Genomic DNA, 14,142 nt, shown 5'->3' with positions numbered 1-14,142 from the left:
GCGCTCGCAGGCCAGTGTTTCCCAGCTGTCGGTATTTATACAACATTTTTAAAAATTTACCTTGAGGGAGTCATTAAACCTCTTTTGTTGACCACCAGCATTACGCTTTCCATTTTAAAGTTTGGAATAGAGTAGTTGCTTTGGAAGATGATCATCAGGCATCCGCACAACATGACCAGTCCAACCAAGTTGATGTTGAAGAATCATTGCTTTGACACTGGTGATCTTTGCTTCTTCCAATACACTGGTATTAGTCCCAGCCTCCAAACTCCCCCCCAGGCAGAAGTTTGAAATGCCCTGGCAGGGACTTCCACCTTGAGGGTAAGGCATGAAGTGGGCAGGGAGGGAAGGTTAGCCAGAACCCCCAAAGATCAGAACTACTTATATAAATCAAAATAATAATAAAATCCAGATTTATTAACAAACACACAGGTAATTCCTAATTGAAGAAGTCTGGAAAATAAATACAGGAAAAAAAGAACACACCCCACAGAATTGCACTGTTGGGTGGTATCCCCAGCGGTCATCTAGTCCAGCCCCCTGCACTGCAGGAATCAGAGTTTCCCTGACAGGGGGCCACCCAACCTTTAAAAACCTCCAATGAATCAAGAGAATCGTAGAATTGGAAGGGACCCCAAAGAGTGGTCTAGTCCAAGCCATGGATTCCCCCACCTTCCAGTGTGTTCAAAAGGTTCCTTCTCCTCCCTATCCGTTGCCCCAGCAGGCAGGTAGGTTACAGCTCACCTGGCTCCACCAGACAGAGCGCAAGCAGCAACCCTTGGGCAGATTCAGGGAAAACGACCCTCCTGCCAGTGGCTAGGAGGGAGTGACGGACCAGGCGCAGCTGCTGGGGCAACAGTTGACCTGCAGTGGCATAGCATGGGCAAAGTCACAGGGACGGCTGCCCTGGGTGCAAAATTCTTAGGTGCACAAAATTTCCAAAGGAAAAAAAAGTAAGTTGCAATAAAAAAGAGTGCACCCTCCCCCTCACACAGAAAATACTGTATCCCAGTCTTCACATAGGTGATGGCCAGTTGCCAGGATGCCCTCTGCAGGGCTTTAGAAAGATCCCGGCCAATCCCCCGTCCTGCTCGACGCTCGCAGGGTGCCACTTGGCAACCGCCAAACTATTGCCCCTACATTCCAGCCTATCGGCAGGCAGTGCCAAACACAATTGCCTTGGCCCGGTCACTGGCAACCCACGCTACATCACTGATGCCCTGTTAGGGGGCTTGAGGAGGTTGGACTAGATGTCCCTTGGGGTCCCTTCCAATTCTACGATTCTATGAAGAGGCATTCTGACTGGCCACCGCAAGGAGCAAGAGGCGTCTGGGTCACCCTTTGGCCTCTCCTGGCCAGGCAGGAACCCAAAGCCCACCCCCCACCCCCAGGCAGGAGACCCCAAACTGAAGACCCCCACACAAGGCAAGTCGGGTAGATGGGTGCTCAAAAGACGATTCAATTTCTGGGAGGAAATGAGAAGGGCAGTCTCTTTCCCTTTGAGGGTGGAGGTGGTTCGACCCACGTAGATTGACATGGCAGGTACAGAAATTGGGGTGGGCTTGTTGAGTATGGATTGCTGCTTCTGATATGAATAAGTCAAAACAATAAAATGTTTTGATTTTTTTTTTGCAGGGAAGAGAAGATGGAGGAATTGTACAAACAAGTTATTCTCCCCAACTCTCTGTGGCTGGAAGAGAACAGGAAACGTCTCCAACACAATCATATTAAAAATGGCTTATAAAAAATGGTTCCTATAAAAACCATGAATTTAGACTCTGTTTAAAGTGACACCTTTGCCGCTCAGGACAACCAGCCCAGAGCGTGGCTCCAGTAGCACCCAGAGAGGCAGAGGGCTGTGAACCCAATGCACCCCACACCCCGTATCTTTGGGGCTGCTTCCCCTACACTGCCGACCTCTGCTGGAGAAGGCCACTCTGCAAGGCTCAGGCCACTCCCCCAGCAGTCCAGTCTGCCCCCCCCCACCTAAGAGAGGGCAAAGCCCATTGAAGCTGCTGTCTGAGAGAGTGTCTGAGACCCCCAAGGGTCATCCAGTCCACCCCCTTGCAATGCAGGAATCTCGGCAAAAGTATTCCTGACAGGTGGCCACTCAGCCTCTGCTTAAAACCCTCCAGGGAAGGAGAGTTCCTTCCGCTGTGGAACAGGAGAAAGTGGGGGGGTGAGACCAGTGTCTTGGGGTACTAGGAAGAATTCCTGGTTGGCGGGGAACACACAGCTTTCCCCCCAAACCGGGAGTTTATTCAACTGCTGCACAGAAGCCCCTCGATGGTTAGAGGTTCAGGGTTTGGAGGTTCTGCTCAGCTCCAAGGAACCCTTTGGCTCACCACCAGGTGGAAGCTGCAACAGAAGCATGCCAAGGGCAAAGGGGGGCTTTGCTGCCCTAGAATCACAGTTGGAAGGGAGGGCCCCCGAGGGTCATCTAGTCCAACCCCCTGCGATGCCACCCCACCCCTCGCCTCCTGCCTCCCACTTTCTGGCAGGCAGGCCCTCTCCACCCCCACCAGGGCAACCCCCACCCACCCTGATTTTGAGAGGGGTCCAGGACAGGACAAAGCCCTGCAAGAGGAGGAGGAGGAGGGGGGGGTCCTGCAGGGAAGCAACCAGAGCCAGCAGGCGGCGTGGGCAGAGTCCAGCGGTGGGGGGCAGACACGACAGAGGCAGAGTGAGGGGGGGCTCAGCTCTGCTCCTGCTCAGCTAGGCAGCTCTCCTTGCCATCTTCCTGGGCCACAGGCTGGCCCCCAAGCAGCGTCTCTTGAGTGGGAAAGGGAGGGTCCTCTACCTCCTCAGGTTCCTGCTGGTCAAAGGGGGCCTCTGGCTGTGAAGAGAGAGGCAGGGAGGGGGGGCAGGTTCAGCAGGCAGGGACATGCAGCAGCATCCGGGACCAGGGCCTCCTGCCCGCCATTTCCCCTGCTGCCAACTGCAGCAGAAGCCCCCTCCCCAAAGGCCCTTTTGCTCACTCACAGACGCACATACCTGATTCAGGCGAGGCTTCCAGAGATCTAGGCAGGAGAAAGGGAAACAGTCAAGGCTGGATAGGGAGATCCCTGGCTGGTTCGGGGGGGGGGGGACAGGACGGGACACTACGACCCTCAGGGGAAGGGCAGCTACAGGCACTTGGGAGAAGGGAGCTCACCCCAAAGAGTGGGAAAGGAAAGCCCCCCCCCTTTCTGTTGCAGGATCCCGCTGCTAGGGGACCATGGCTGGGCTGCTGGTCAAAAGAGAGGCAGGCAGACCTACACAACACACAACATTGTTGTTGTACAGTATGTAGGTTTTATTTTACAGTGGTACCTCTAGTTACGAACGTCATTCGTTCCGGAGGTCCGTTTTTAACCTGAAACTGTTCTTAACAGTTGATGCAACTACAGTGCAAGTCATGGGCCCCGCCTGCTAGCCCGCTCCCTCAAATATCACGGGTTCTTAATTGCATTTCAGTTCAACAATTACTTTGATACAATACGTATTTTGTTACGTGTGAATGGCTTGAGACACCTATGAGGTCCAGAAATGACCATCTAGCATGTATTCAACACAAAAAAACAGCGACACTTTGTTGTTGACAAAGGACAGCTGGACATAGAAAGGGACCCGTGACCTTCAGGAGCTGAGGGCCTGCCCCCAGGGACCCCCCCCTTCAGCACTCCCTCTCAAGCACCAGAGGGTCCAGTGACTCACCCTGGCGACGCCGATGGTGGCGGCAGAAGAGGAACAGGGCCCCCGCCAGCAGCCCAAAGAGGGCCACCAGGGGAACTACCAGCAGTATGTGGGTCCTTCTGGCTTCTTCCTGGGGGGGCTGTGTCGGCAGGACACCTGTGGGAGGGTGCAGGAAAGGAGCCACATGAAACCCCCCCACCGCCAGGGCAACCAGGGCACACCCCTGTGGGCAGAATCATTATGAATCACAGAGTTGGAAGGGACACCCAAAGGCCATCTAGTCCAACCCCCTGCAATTCCCCCCCCCTCACAGTGCAGGAATCCTCTGGGACCAACCCCTCTTCCCACCCACTCCCCCCCCTCGCTGCCCCCAGCTTGGATTTGTTTAGTGGGTGCAGCCATGGAACAAACAGCCCTTAAATACTTCTGGGTCTTCTGCTCTGACCTCCTCTTTGTGCCCGACAGCAAAGGAAGACAATTAGGCGCTGGGCGAACAGCAAGGCGTCAAGCAGAGTTAAACCAAAACAAATTTAGCTTTTGCTAAAGGTTTCTTAAAGGCAGCCATTTAAAGAGTTATTGTGAAGGCTGGCTTTTTTCTTAAAGGAAAAACATCTTATTTTTAGAACACTGCAGAGTTAAAAATAAAGCGGCTGGTCCTGATCAGTGTTGCGTTTTTCATGGGAGGCCACTGCACAGCCTGCGGTGGGAGATTTGTGAAGCCCTGGGAGGGGCAGGACAGGGCAGATCCTGCCCCTCTTGATGCCCCAGGCGCACTGGGAGATCCCTGAAGTACCAGCAAATGACGGCTTGCAGGATCCGTCTCAGTTGATGCAGCCTGACCGTGTGGGCAGGTCTGCTGTTCTTATTTCTTTCTTTATTACATTCATATGCCACCTTTCAAGGGCGGCTGTGTGTGGGTCTCCCTCTCCCCGTTGAATTCGGACAACAACCCTGTGAGGTAGGTTGGACTGGCCCCTTGGGGAGGAAAGAACAGAAATGGAATAAATGATAATAAGAGTGTGGTGCAGTGGTTAGAGCATCAGACCAGGACCTGGGAGACCAGGGTTCAAATCCTCACACTTGGCCTGGAAGCTCACCAAGTGGCCTTTGGGGGCCAGTCCCTGCCTCTCAACCGAACCTACCTCAAAGGGTTGTTGTGGGGATTTAATTGGAAGGGGGGAAAACATACACACCAACCTGAGCTCCTTGGAGACAAAGGGGAGATATGAATGCAGTAAACACAAGAACAGCTGCACACAGCTTCTTCCTTCCTCCCAAGGGGGCTGCGTGAAGCAGGCCCTGCTAGCAGCCCTCCCCTGCTGCCTCCAGGCCATTCTGGATAAGAACTGAACTGTCTCTCCAGTATCACAGCTGACAAAAGGAGAAGGTATTTCCCCAGCAAGATCTCCCTTCATAGAACTGGAGAATTGGAAGGGATCCCAAGGGTCATCCAGTCCAACCCCCTGCAATATAGGAATGACAGCTGAAGAATCCTTGGCAGGTGGCCACCCAATCTCTGCTCAAAAACCTCTAAGGAAGGAGAGCCCACCGCCTCTCGGGGGAGAGGATCTAGGAGTCTTGGTAGATCACAAACTTGACATGAGTCAGCAGTGTGATGCAGCAGCTAAAAAAGCCAATGCAATTCTGGGCTGCATCAATAGGAGTATAGCATCTAGATCAAGGGAAGCAATAGTACCACTGTATTCTGCTCTGGTCAGACCTCATCTGGAGTACTGTGTCCAGTTCTGGGCACCACAATTCAAGAAGGATACTGACAAGCTGGAACGTGTCCAGAAGAGGGCAACCAAAATGGTCAAAGGCCTGGAAACGATGCCTTATGAGGAACGGCTTAGGGAGCTGGGTATGTTTAGCCTGGAGAAGAGAAGGTTAAGGGGTGATATGATAACCATGTTCAAATATATAAAAGGATGTCATATAGAGGAGGGAGACAGGTTGTTTTCTGCTGCTCCAGAGAAGCGGACACGGAGCAACGGATTCAAACTACAAGAAAGGAAATTCCACCTAAACATTAGGAAGAACTTCCTGACAGTAAGAGCTGTTCGGCAGTGGAATTTGCTGCCAAGGAGTGTGGTGGAGTCTCCTTCTTTGGAGGTCTTCAAGCAGAGGCTTGACGGCCATATGTCAGGAATGCTTTGATGGTGTTTCCTGCTTGGCAAGGGGTTGGACTGGATGGCCCTTGTGGTCTCTTCCAACTCTACGATTCTATGATTCTATGAGACCATCCCACTGCCCAAGAGCTCTTGTTATCAGAAAGTTCTTCCGGATGTTCAGCTGGAATCTCCTTTCTTGTAACTTGAGGTCGTACCCTCCGGGGCAGGAGAAAGCAAGCTTGCTCCCTCTTCCATGTGGCAACCCTTGGAGATATTTGACGATGGCTCTCCTATCTCCTCTGAGTCTCCTCTTTTCCGGGCTGAACATCCCCAGCTCCTTCAACCGTTCCTCATCAGGCTTGGTTTCCAGAACCATCCAGTTTGCCCACATCCAGACCTGGACACAGCACCTTCCAAGCTTGAGAGAAAGTCGCTCTCCCTTCTGGCAGCCCCTGCCAAGCCCACATCTCTTGCCGGGAGCTCACTCACTCACCGCAAACCACATCCGAAATGTGGGTCCCGTTTGCCACCCGGACCGTCTTTCTGTCCACACAGCTGCGGAGAGAGAGAGGCAGACTCTTCAGAAGGGAAGCCACCCATTGCACCACATGAGCATTTCGCAAGCGAAGCCCTGGCAGGTGCGCAAGCATGCGCAAGCCCCTGTTTCGGTTTGGAAGAGAGAAGCAGCGGTGCATGGAGGGGGCCTGACCGCTGCCCCCCCCCAGATGCAGATAAGCAGCTTGACTCCAAATCCCCCCACCCCACACAGAGAGCTGCTTTTCTTAAACTGGCATCTGGGCTCAGCTGCACACATTTGCATGAACCGCACGGTTAGCCATGCAGGCAACTTCCTTTCCCAGCAAGACCCGCTCACCCCGCTCCCGACTCAGGTCAGCTCACAGGGGCCCTGGAGAAGAGCAGGGGCGTCACGCAGATCCTGCCAGCGTCTCCTGCCCAACTGCAATGTGCCAGTGTAAGAAGGCAGGATGGCCGCCCCACCCCCACCCCCATCTTACCTGCTCCAAGGTTGGCATCGAGCTGTGGCAGAAGAGATGTTGGAGAAGGAGCCAGGAGGGCATGCCACGCAGACCGTGTCGTTCAGGTGGCTGGCTGGAAGGAACACGGGAGGCAGCGTCAGACGCCAGGGCCCTGAAGCATCGGGGGGGCTGGGGGGTCCATGCAGCTCCTGCAACAATGCCCCTCCAGGGCTGTCTGGGTGTGGGGAGAAATCCCACCGGCAGGGAAAGTCCAGCCGACTTCTGCACACCCCACAATCCCCAGCCTAGAATTGCACAGTTGGAAGGGACCCCCCAGGGGTCATCGAGTCCAACCCCCGGAAATGCTGGAATTGCAACAAAGGCATCCAAGGGACCCATATGATACCATGGGAGAGGATGTGGGGCTTCCCTCTGCATCTGTTCATGGAAAGGATTAGCTCGATTCATCCCTGGGATGCGAGTCTGCCTCTGAGCATGTGCAGTGTGAGTAATTCCACCACACGGCGGAGGGAGCCCAGCCCAGCCCAGCCCAGCCGCCCCTCGTGTTCCTCCTCCTTCTGGCAACAGGCTCTGCTCACCTTCGCGCTGGACGCCTTCGCCCGCTGGGCACACTCGGTTCACCCGGCAGGTCAGGCACTCCGGGCTGGAGCAGTGGGTGCCATTCCGACAGCGGCAGACGACGTTCCGCGTGGCGTCCCCTTCCGTGAACACAAGAAAACCGGCATCTGGAGGAGGGGGGGAGAAGAAGGAGGAGAGCCTTGGAGCTGAATCGGGCCCTTGTGCCATCTGAATCCGGCAGCCAAGCAGATGCAGAGCCTGGGAAACCCGCAAGCAGGGAAAGAGAGAGGGGAGGGTGGAGATCAAGGGCTTGGAAACCCAGCCTGGTGAGGAGCAGTTGAAGCATCTGGGAAAGAGGGTGCTGAGATGATATCTGAGACCCACCTTCCAGTATCTCAAGGGCTGCCACATGGAAGATGAAGCAAGCTTGTTTTCTCCTGCTCCAGAGGGTAGGACTCGAACCCATGACTTCAAGGGACAAGGAAGGAGATTCTGACTCAACATCAGGAAGAACTTTCTGGCCGTAAGAAAGTTTCAACAGTGGAACAGTCTCCCTTGGGGAAGTGGTGGGCTCTCCTTCCTCAGAAGTTTTTAAGCAGTGGTCGGATAGCAATCTGTCATGGATACTTAATTGTGAACCCTGCATTGCAGGGGGTTGGACTAGATGACCACTGGGGATCTTCCAGCTCCAAGGTTCTATGAGTCTATTACTAACTCTGGAAGTGTACACTCGATTCTGACCAAACTAAGCCTCCTGATGTATATTTTGCTCTATGCCTCTGGCCAATGAGTCCATGTGGCCCTAGGGGGCCATGAAAAAATGTGCCCTGGGCTTTGTAGACTCGGGCACCCATCTGAAACCCAAGGGGCTCGCGGGTTGCCAGGTGTGAAATATATGGGCCTTATTTCCATATATGAATTACGGTGCTGGAGGAGACTCTTGAGGGTCCCATGGACTGCAAGAAGAACAAACCTATCCATTCTTAAGGAAATCAGCCCTGAGTGCTCCCTGGAAGGACAGATCGTGAAGCTGAGGCTCCAATACTTTGGCCACCTCATGAGAAGAGAAGACTCCCTGGAAAAGACCCTGATGTTGGGAATGTTTCAATGGAGGGCACAAGGAGAAGGGGATGACAGAGGACGAGATGGTTGGACAGTGTTCTCGAAGCCACCATGAGTCTGACCAAGATAGGAGTGCCTGGCGTGCTCTGGTCCATGGGGTCACAAAGAGTCGGACACGACTAAACAACAACATTTTCCAGCTCTCCTCCTCCGCTCAGAGCCACCTCTGGAGGCAGCACATGACCAGAGTCTGTCCGGTGGTGAAGGGAGAAGGAGACACACACAGAGGACCCCTCTCCCCCCCACCCCGGGCACTTACTCTTGTCGCAATAGGCCTGTGGTGTGCAGTGCTTCTCCTTGGTCCAGCCGGCCTGGAAGTGCTGAGCCTCGCAGGCTACGCACTGCGTCTCAGAGCTCTTGGAGCAAAGCGCCTTCACCTTGGTGCCTGCAAACACACGAGGAGACCTGGTGAGCCCTGGCACCTTGGGCGGGGAAAGGGGTGATATGATAGCCATGTTCAAATATATAAAAGGATGTCATATAGAGGAGGGAGAAAGGTTGTTTTCTGCTGCTCCAGAGAAGCGGACAGGGAGCAATGGATTCAAACTACAAGAAAGAAGATTCCACCTCAACATTAGGAAAAACTTCCTGACAGTAAGAGCTGTTCGGCAGTGGAATTTGCTACCAAGGAGTGTGGTGGAGTCTCCTTCTTTGGAGGTCTTTAAGCAGAGGCTTGACAGGCATATGTCAAGAATGCTTTGATAGTGTTTCCTGCTTGGCAGGGGGTTGGACTGGATGGCCCTTGGGGTCTCTTCCAACTCTATGATTCTATGAAAGGGCCGTACCTGCAAGGGGGCAGACGCGATTCTGGCGGAGACTGGCATGGACTGGGGTGGGTGGGCAGGAAGGAAGGGGCCAGGGCTCAGCAGCAGAGCGACATCTGTTTGGCATGGGAAAATTCTTTGGAAATTCCACCTCCCTGGGAGATTCAGGATGCAGGAGAGGTGCAGTTGGCCTATGGAACTCCCTCCCACAGGAGGCAGTGACGGCCCCCAACCTGAATGGCTTTAAAAGAGGATTAGATGTTTTTTTGGAGAACAAGGCAGTTGATGGCCGCAAAACATGATGGCTCTGCTCTGCCAGAGGCAGCCGTGTTACTGAATCTCTCTCGCAGGCCACGACTCTCAGGTGAGAAGAAGCAGCTGGGAAGGGAGGAGCTGAGGGATTAGGAAAAGTAGTTTTAGAAGTTGTGTGTCTTTGTTTCTCGATTTCATCCTTTCACACTATTTTGTATATATTGTGGTACTTTAGGCACCACAGCATGTAGTTATTTTTATTGAGCCTCACTTAGTAAGTATTTATTGTAATTGTTAAGAGTGAATTTCTGTTATCATTTGCTGAGCTTTTGGGAGTTAATTTTATTGTGTACTATCATATTCTAATAGATTATTGAATATTCCTTTATTTGATATAAGTCTTTCCATTTCAAAGTTACATTTGATGATGACTGTTTGTATTAGATTAGTTTGTTATGGCCAAACTTGGCCCTCCAGCTGTTTTGGGACTACAACTCCCATCATCCCTAGCTAACAGGACCAGTGGTCAGGGATGATGGGAATTGTAATCCCAAAACAGCTGGAGGGCCAAGTTTGGCCATCACTTTAGTGTAAGGTGTCTGTTCTTTGTTGTATATTTTGAGGCTGGAAACTGCCTCAGGTACAGTAATATAGGAAGGGGATATACAAATTAAAAGTGAAAATGAAAATGAAATCCTAGTACTGTAGCTGGAAACCACAGGAAGGGAGAGTTGCTCTTGTGTTGAATCCTGATTGTGTTCCCCCCACTATGGACATCTGGTCAGCCATAGGGAGGGAGAGCAGGAGGCTGGACTTGGTGAGCCACTGGCCAGATCCAGCAACAGGCTTTTCCTCGGTTCTTAGGAGGGCAGCAAAAGCCTGGAGCCCTAGACTGAAACCCTGGAGAACCCCGGCCTCCCCAGACAGACAATCCAGAGCAAGGGAGTATCCCTTCTTCCCAAATCAGCGGGGAGGAAGCTCTGCCCTCCTCCAGCAGCCCTAGAGATGGCATCAAGCTGAGAAGGGTGGGCTTTCCGTAGCCCAAAAGTGGAAATCCCAGGAGGTCCCTTCAATTACGGAGTGGCAGACAAAGAGGTTAGAATATATGGAAATGGCCAAACTGACTTGCAGAATCTGGGATTAGGGTGATTCGAGATTCCATAAAGAATGGAGTAAATTTGTAGTGGCCGTAAAGGATAATTATGAAAATTTGAAGACACTAGCGGGAAGAAGATAAATCCTACATTGTTGTTTTTTAGTTAAAGTAGAAAAATGCATGAGTGGATGGGAGTCCAAGCTTGGCAAAGCTATTTGTTGTGTGATGTGTTGTATGATGTTAAAGAAATGAAAATGAAAATAAAAAATAAAAATTTATTTGAAAAAAGAGAGAGAAGGATGAGCTTTCCAAGGGAGAATCGGGTCCTGAGGGCTCCTTTCCCAGAATGAGGCATTCCCCCACCCACCCCGCCCCTTGCACAAGGAGGGAGGCCCACTTCCATCCCATGGCACCCCCTCCCCCCTCCCAGAGCTGCCCTGATCCTTTGGGTCCTCAGAGGTTGAAAGGGGCAGCACAGGTGAGCTTGGTCGTCCTTCCCACACCGCTCCCCCCCCCAGCGGAGACAGTGGTTGAGGGGAGAGAATGAAGGGGCAAAGGAAGCTTCTTTCTCTCCCCCCCCCTTTACTGCTGCATCTTAAGAGCCAGTGTGGCTCAGTGGTTAGAGTGCTGGGCAGGGACCTGGGAACGGAGCAGGGCTCAAATCTTCACTCAGCCGTGAAACTCAATGGGTGACCTTGGGGCTTAGTCACTGCCTGCCCCTCTCTCCCACCCTAACCTACCTCACAGGGTTGTTGTGGGGATTAACTGGGGGGGAGCCATGTATGTCACCCCAAGCTCCTTAGGATTGTTCCTCAGTTTCCTCCAGCTCCGCAAGGAGTTTAGACAGGTGGGCGGGACAACCCACCTGTAAATCATGAAGTCATAGTGACATTGTATGACTGACAGTTGGATAACCTTGCCCAGAGGGATCTGGCCCAAACAGCCCAAAGGGGTCCCCACCTCCCTCTTGTCCTGAGTGGCCCAGGTGTGTTGCTGGAGAGACAGGGGAAGGGCCTGTTTTGGACTGGGGAAGTTTTATTTCCAGAGACATTGCTGGGGGTTGGACTACATGACCCTTGGGGTCCCTTCCTATTCTGTGATCCCCAACTGGCTCAAAAGTTGTGAGAAAAAGTGCTATGGGGGGGTGGAATTTGCCCAGGTGGGCTATCTATGCAACTCTGATTTTCAGAGAGTCATTTGTATTCAAGAGAGTGTGGCACAGTGGTTAAAGTGCTGGACCTGGGAGATCAGGGTTCAAATCCTCACTCAGCCATGAAGATCTCGCTGAGTGACCTTGGGGACCAGTCACTGCCTCTCAGCCTAGCCCACCTCACTGGGCTGTTTTGAGTATTAAATGAGACGGGGTGAGTGGGGGGGAGAACCAAGCAGACCCCCTTGAAGAAAATGAGGATAGAAATGCAATAAATAAATGGGTATAAACATCCCCCTCAGCTCAAACTTCTAATCTTAACCGTATCAACTGCTTTTGAACTGTTTTAATTGGAAAGCCTTTTAATTGGCTGGTTTAGTTGTGTCTTTTAATTAAGGGGTTTTTAATGCGTGAAAGAAACACTATCGTGTGCTTTAATTACAGTACGGCTTTCCCCATTGACTTCATCATTGCAAACTGCTTCAAAGCCATTTCAAAGCACATAAGCGGCATATCACTTCATCAAGAAACAATGCTGTTGACACAATGCTGCCCGCCTCCCGTGAGAAGCCCCCCGCCCCGAGGGGCTCTTGCGCAAGGTGGGGGAGGGGGTGTCCAAGAGGAAAAGCAAGAGTTGCGTCGGCGCAGCTTATTACCTGGGCCACATTTTTGGCAGCACCTTCCCCCTTCCAGGTACTCCGTGGCAGAGCAGCTCGGGCCCTGCGGATCCAACGCCAGGCACTGCACCGCAGGAGGAGGGTTAGTCACAGCCCCATCGTCATCATCCTCACCCCCCTCCCCAGCCCCCCCCCCAAAGCCACAATCCAAGCGGCTGACCCAAGGCTTTCTCTCACTCCGGCGCTATGAGCAAAGCGCTCGTAAAAGCGCGTCTAGGCGCCGCTTGCCTTGGAAACCTCTGCCCCCCACCCCCACCCCGCCGCGTCCCCAGCCCTAGAGAGGCGGGAGCCGGCCGCCTCTTAGCCCACCCTTTGGGGTCCGGTTTCCGTGCCCAGAGAGACCCACAAGGGGGCAGCCCGCCCACCCACCCACCCTCCAAGCTGCAGGGGAGCTAAAGGGAACCTGCTTTTAATTCTCGGGGAAAGGATCATGGAAAGCCTGGCTCCAGGCAGGGTCGCTCTCTCGAGGGTCCCCAGAGCGCCGCGCTTGGGGGGCGGGCAGCGGTCCCGCCTCCCCGTCCCGTCCCCCAAGGACGCGGCTTGGCACTGCTCCGTCCAAAGGGGCCGTCAAGTTAGGGAGTGGCATAGTCGGAAGGGATCCCCAAGGCTCATCTAGTCCAACCCCCTGCGATGCAGGAATGCCAGCCGGGAGAAGAAGAGGACCGTGAAGTCCAGATTCCCCCCCCAGTGGCCAAAGGGGCGAGAGTGGTCGTGGAGGGCCCGCAGGGTTACTTTGGGGATCTAGGTTGGTGAGACCTGCGTAGCCTCCCGGGATCATGGTTGAGGATCGCTTCGGTAAATCGATCGAGTCACAACTAGAGTGAGGACCCCCGCCCGCCCCCGTCCCGGAAAAGGGCGAGGCAGCAGCTCCGGGACGAAGGGGATTCCCAGGCGCCGAAAGAGGAACTGGACCTGGATCGGCTTGGGGAGACTTTCGCCGGGACCGGCTTCAGCCCGCCCGCCCGCCTGCCCTCCCCTCGCCCAGGGGTCTCTAACTGGAAGGGAGGGCAGGGGTGGGCGCGGCGCCCTCCCTCCCTCCCTCCCAGTCCCGAATCGAAAGCGAAAGCGCCACTCACCGCCAGGAAGGCGCAGCCGCCCCAGACCGCCGTCCAGGGGACCAGGCGCCACCGCATCTCTGCTCTGGCCCGGCGGGGCGGCGCCCCCTTTATAAGGCCGGGCCGTGGGGCGGCGACGGAGGCAGAGGGGGCGTCCTCATCCAGCCAATCCGGAGTGGCGGAGCCCCTCCGAGGCGGCGCCCCCGCGCCCACGACAGACAGTCCAGGCGGAGCTCGCCTTGAATCTCCCGGCCAGGAGAAACGGAGCGGTGGAGGGATGATGGGACTCCCCGCCTGGATCCGAGGAGGGGGCGGCTCGGCGGTAGTCGGTCCCGGCAGCTTTCAGCCCCTCCGGGACATAGGAGCGCCCCTTGCGCCGCGCTTAGGGACCATTCGGAGCTGCGCCCAAATGATGCCCACCAAGCTGTCGGGATGCTTCAGCTGAGGCGCCTGCATTGCAAGCGGGCTGGGAACCCCCGCCCCGGGTTGACACCCGTCTGGCTCCGAAGACAAAGGAGGAGGGCGCCGTTGCGGGCGCAGTCAACCCCCTGGAGAGTTTGCAGCGCCTGCTGCGGTTGCAGAGATCGATGCGGGAGAGACATGTTTCCTTGCAGCTGGAGCACCTGAAGGCGCCCATCCTCACCATAGCTGCCAAGTTAGACAACTGGGCCAAAGCAAACAAGA

The 14,142-nt window shown here is 54.3% G+C and overlaps 1 protein-coding gene across 2 annotated transcripts; it reads right to left on the bottom strand.

The window, feature by feature from the left end:
* Nucleotides 1-396: 396 nt before the first annotated feature.
* CD40 (CD40 molecule) lies at nucleotides 397-13,582 on the bottom strand. Of its 2 annotated transcripts, none has more exons than XM_035124222.2 (9): nucleotides 13,480-13,582; nucleotides 12,383-12,467; nucleotides 8,724-8,849; nucleotides 7,363-7,509; nucleotides 6,803-6,896; nucleotides 6,280-6,341; nucleotides 3,697-3,898; nucleotides 2,995-3,020; nucleotides 397-2,836 (listed from the first exon to the last, which is right to left on the bottom strand). In XM_035124222.2, the coding sequence occupies exons 1-9, from the start codon at nucleotides 13,534-13,536 to the stop codon at nucleotides 2,820-2,822; spliced, it is 816 nt and encodes a 271-aa protein (XP_034980113.2). In that variant the 5' UTR covers nucleotides 13,537-13,582; the 3' UTR covers nucleotides 397-2,819. The 2 variants fall into 2 exon arrangements, with proteins under 2 accessions (XP_034980113.2, XP_034980112.2); XM_035124221.2 differs by having other exon boundaries at nucleotides 3,697-3,831.
* Nucleotides 13,583-14,142: the final 560 nt, after the last annotated feature.

Source organism: Zootoca vivipara, chromosome 7, assembly GCF_963506605.1.
Source record: "Zootoca vivipara chromosome 7, rZooViv1.1, whole genome shotgun sequence".
Taxonomy (NCBI): Eukaryota; Metazoa; Chordata; class Lepidosauria; order Squamata; family Lacertidae; genus Zootoca; species Zootoca vivipara.
The sequence above is the reverse complement of the archived record's forward strand: the minus strand, read 5'-3'. Positions and strand labels throughout refer to the sequence as shown.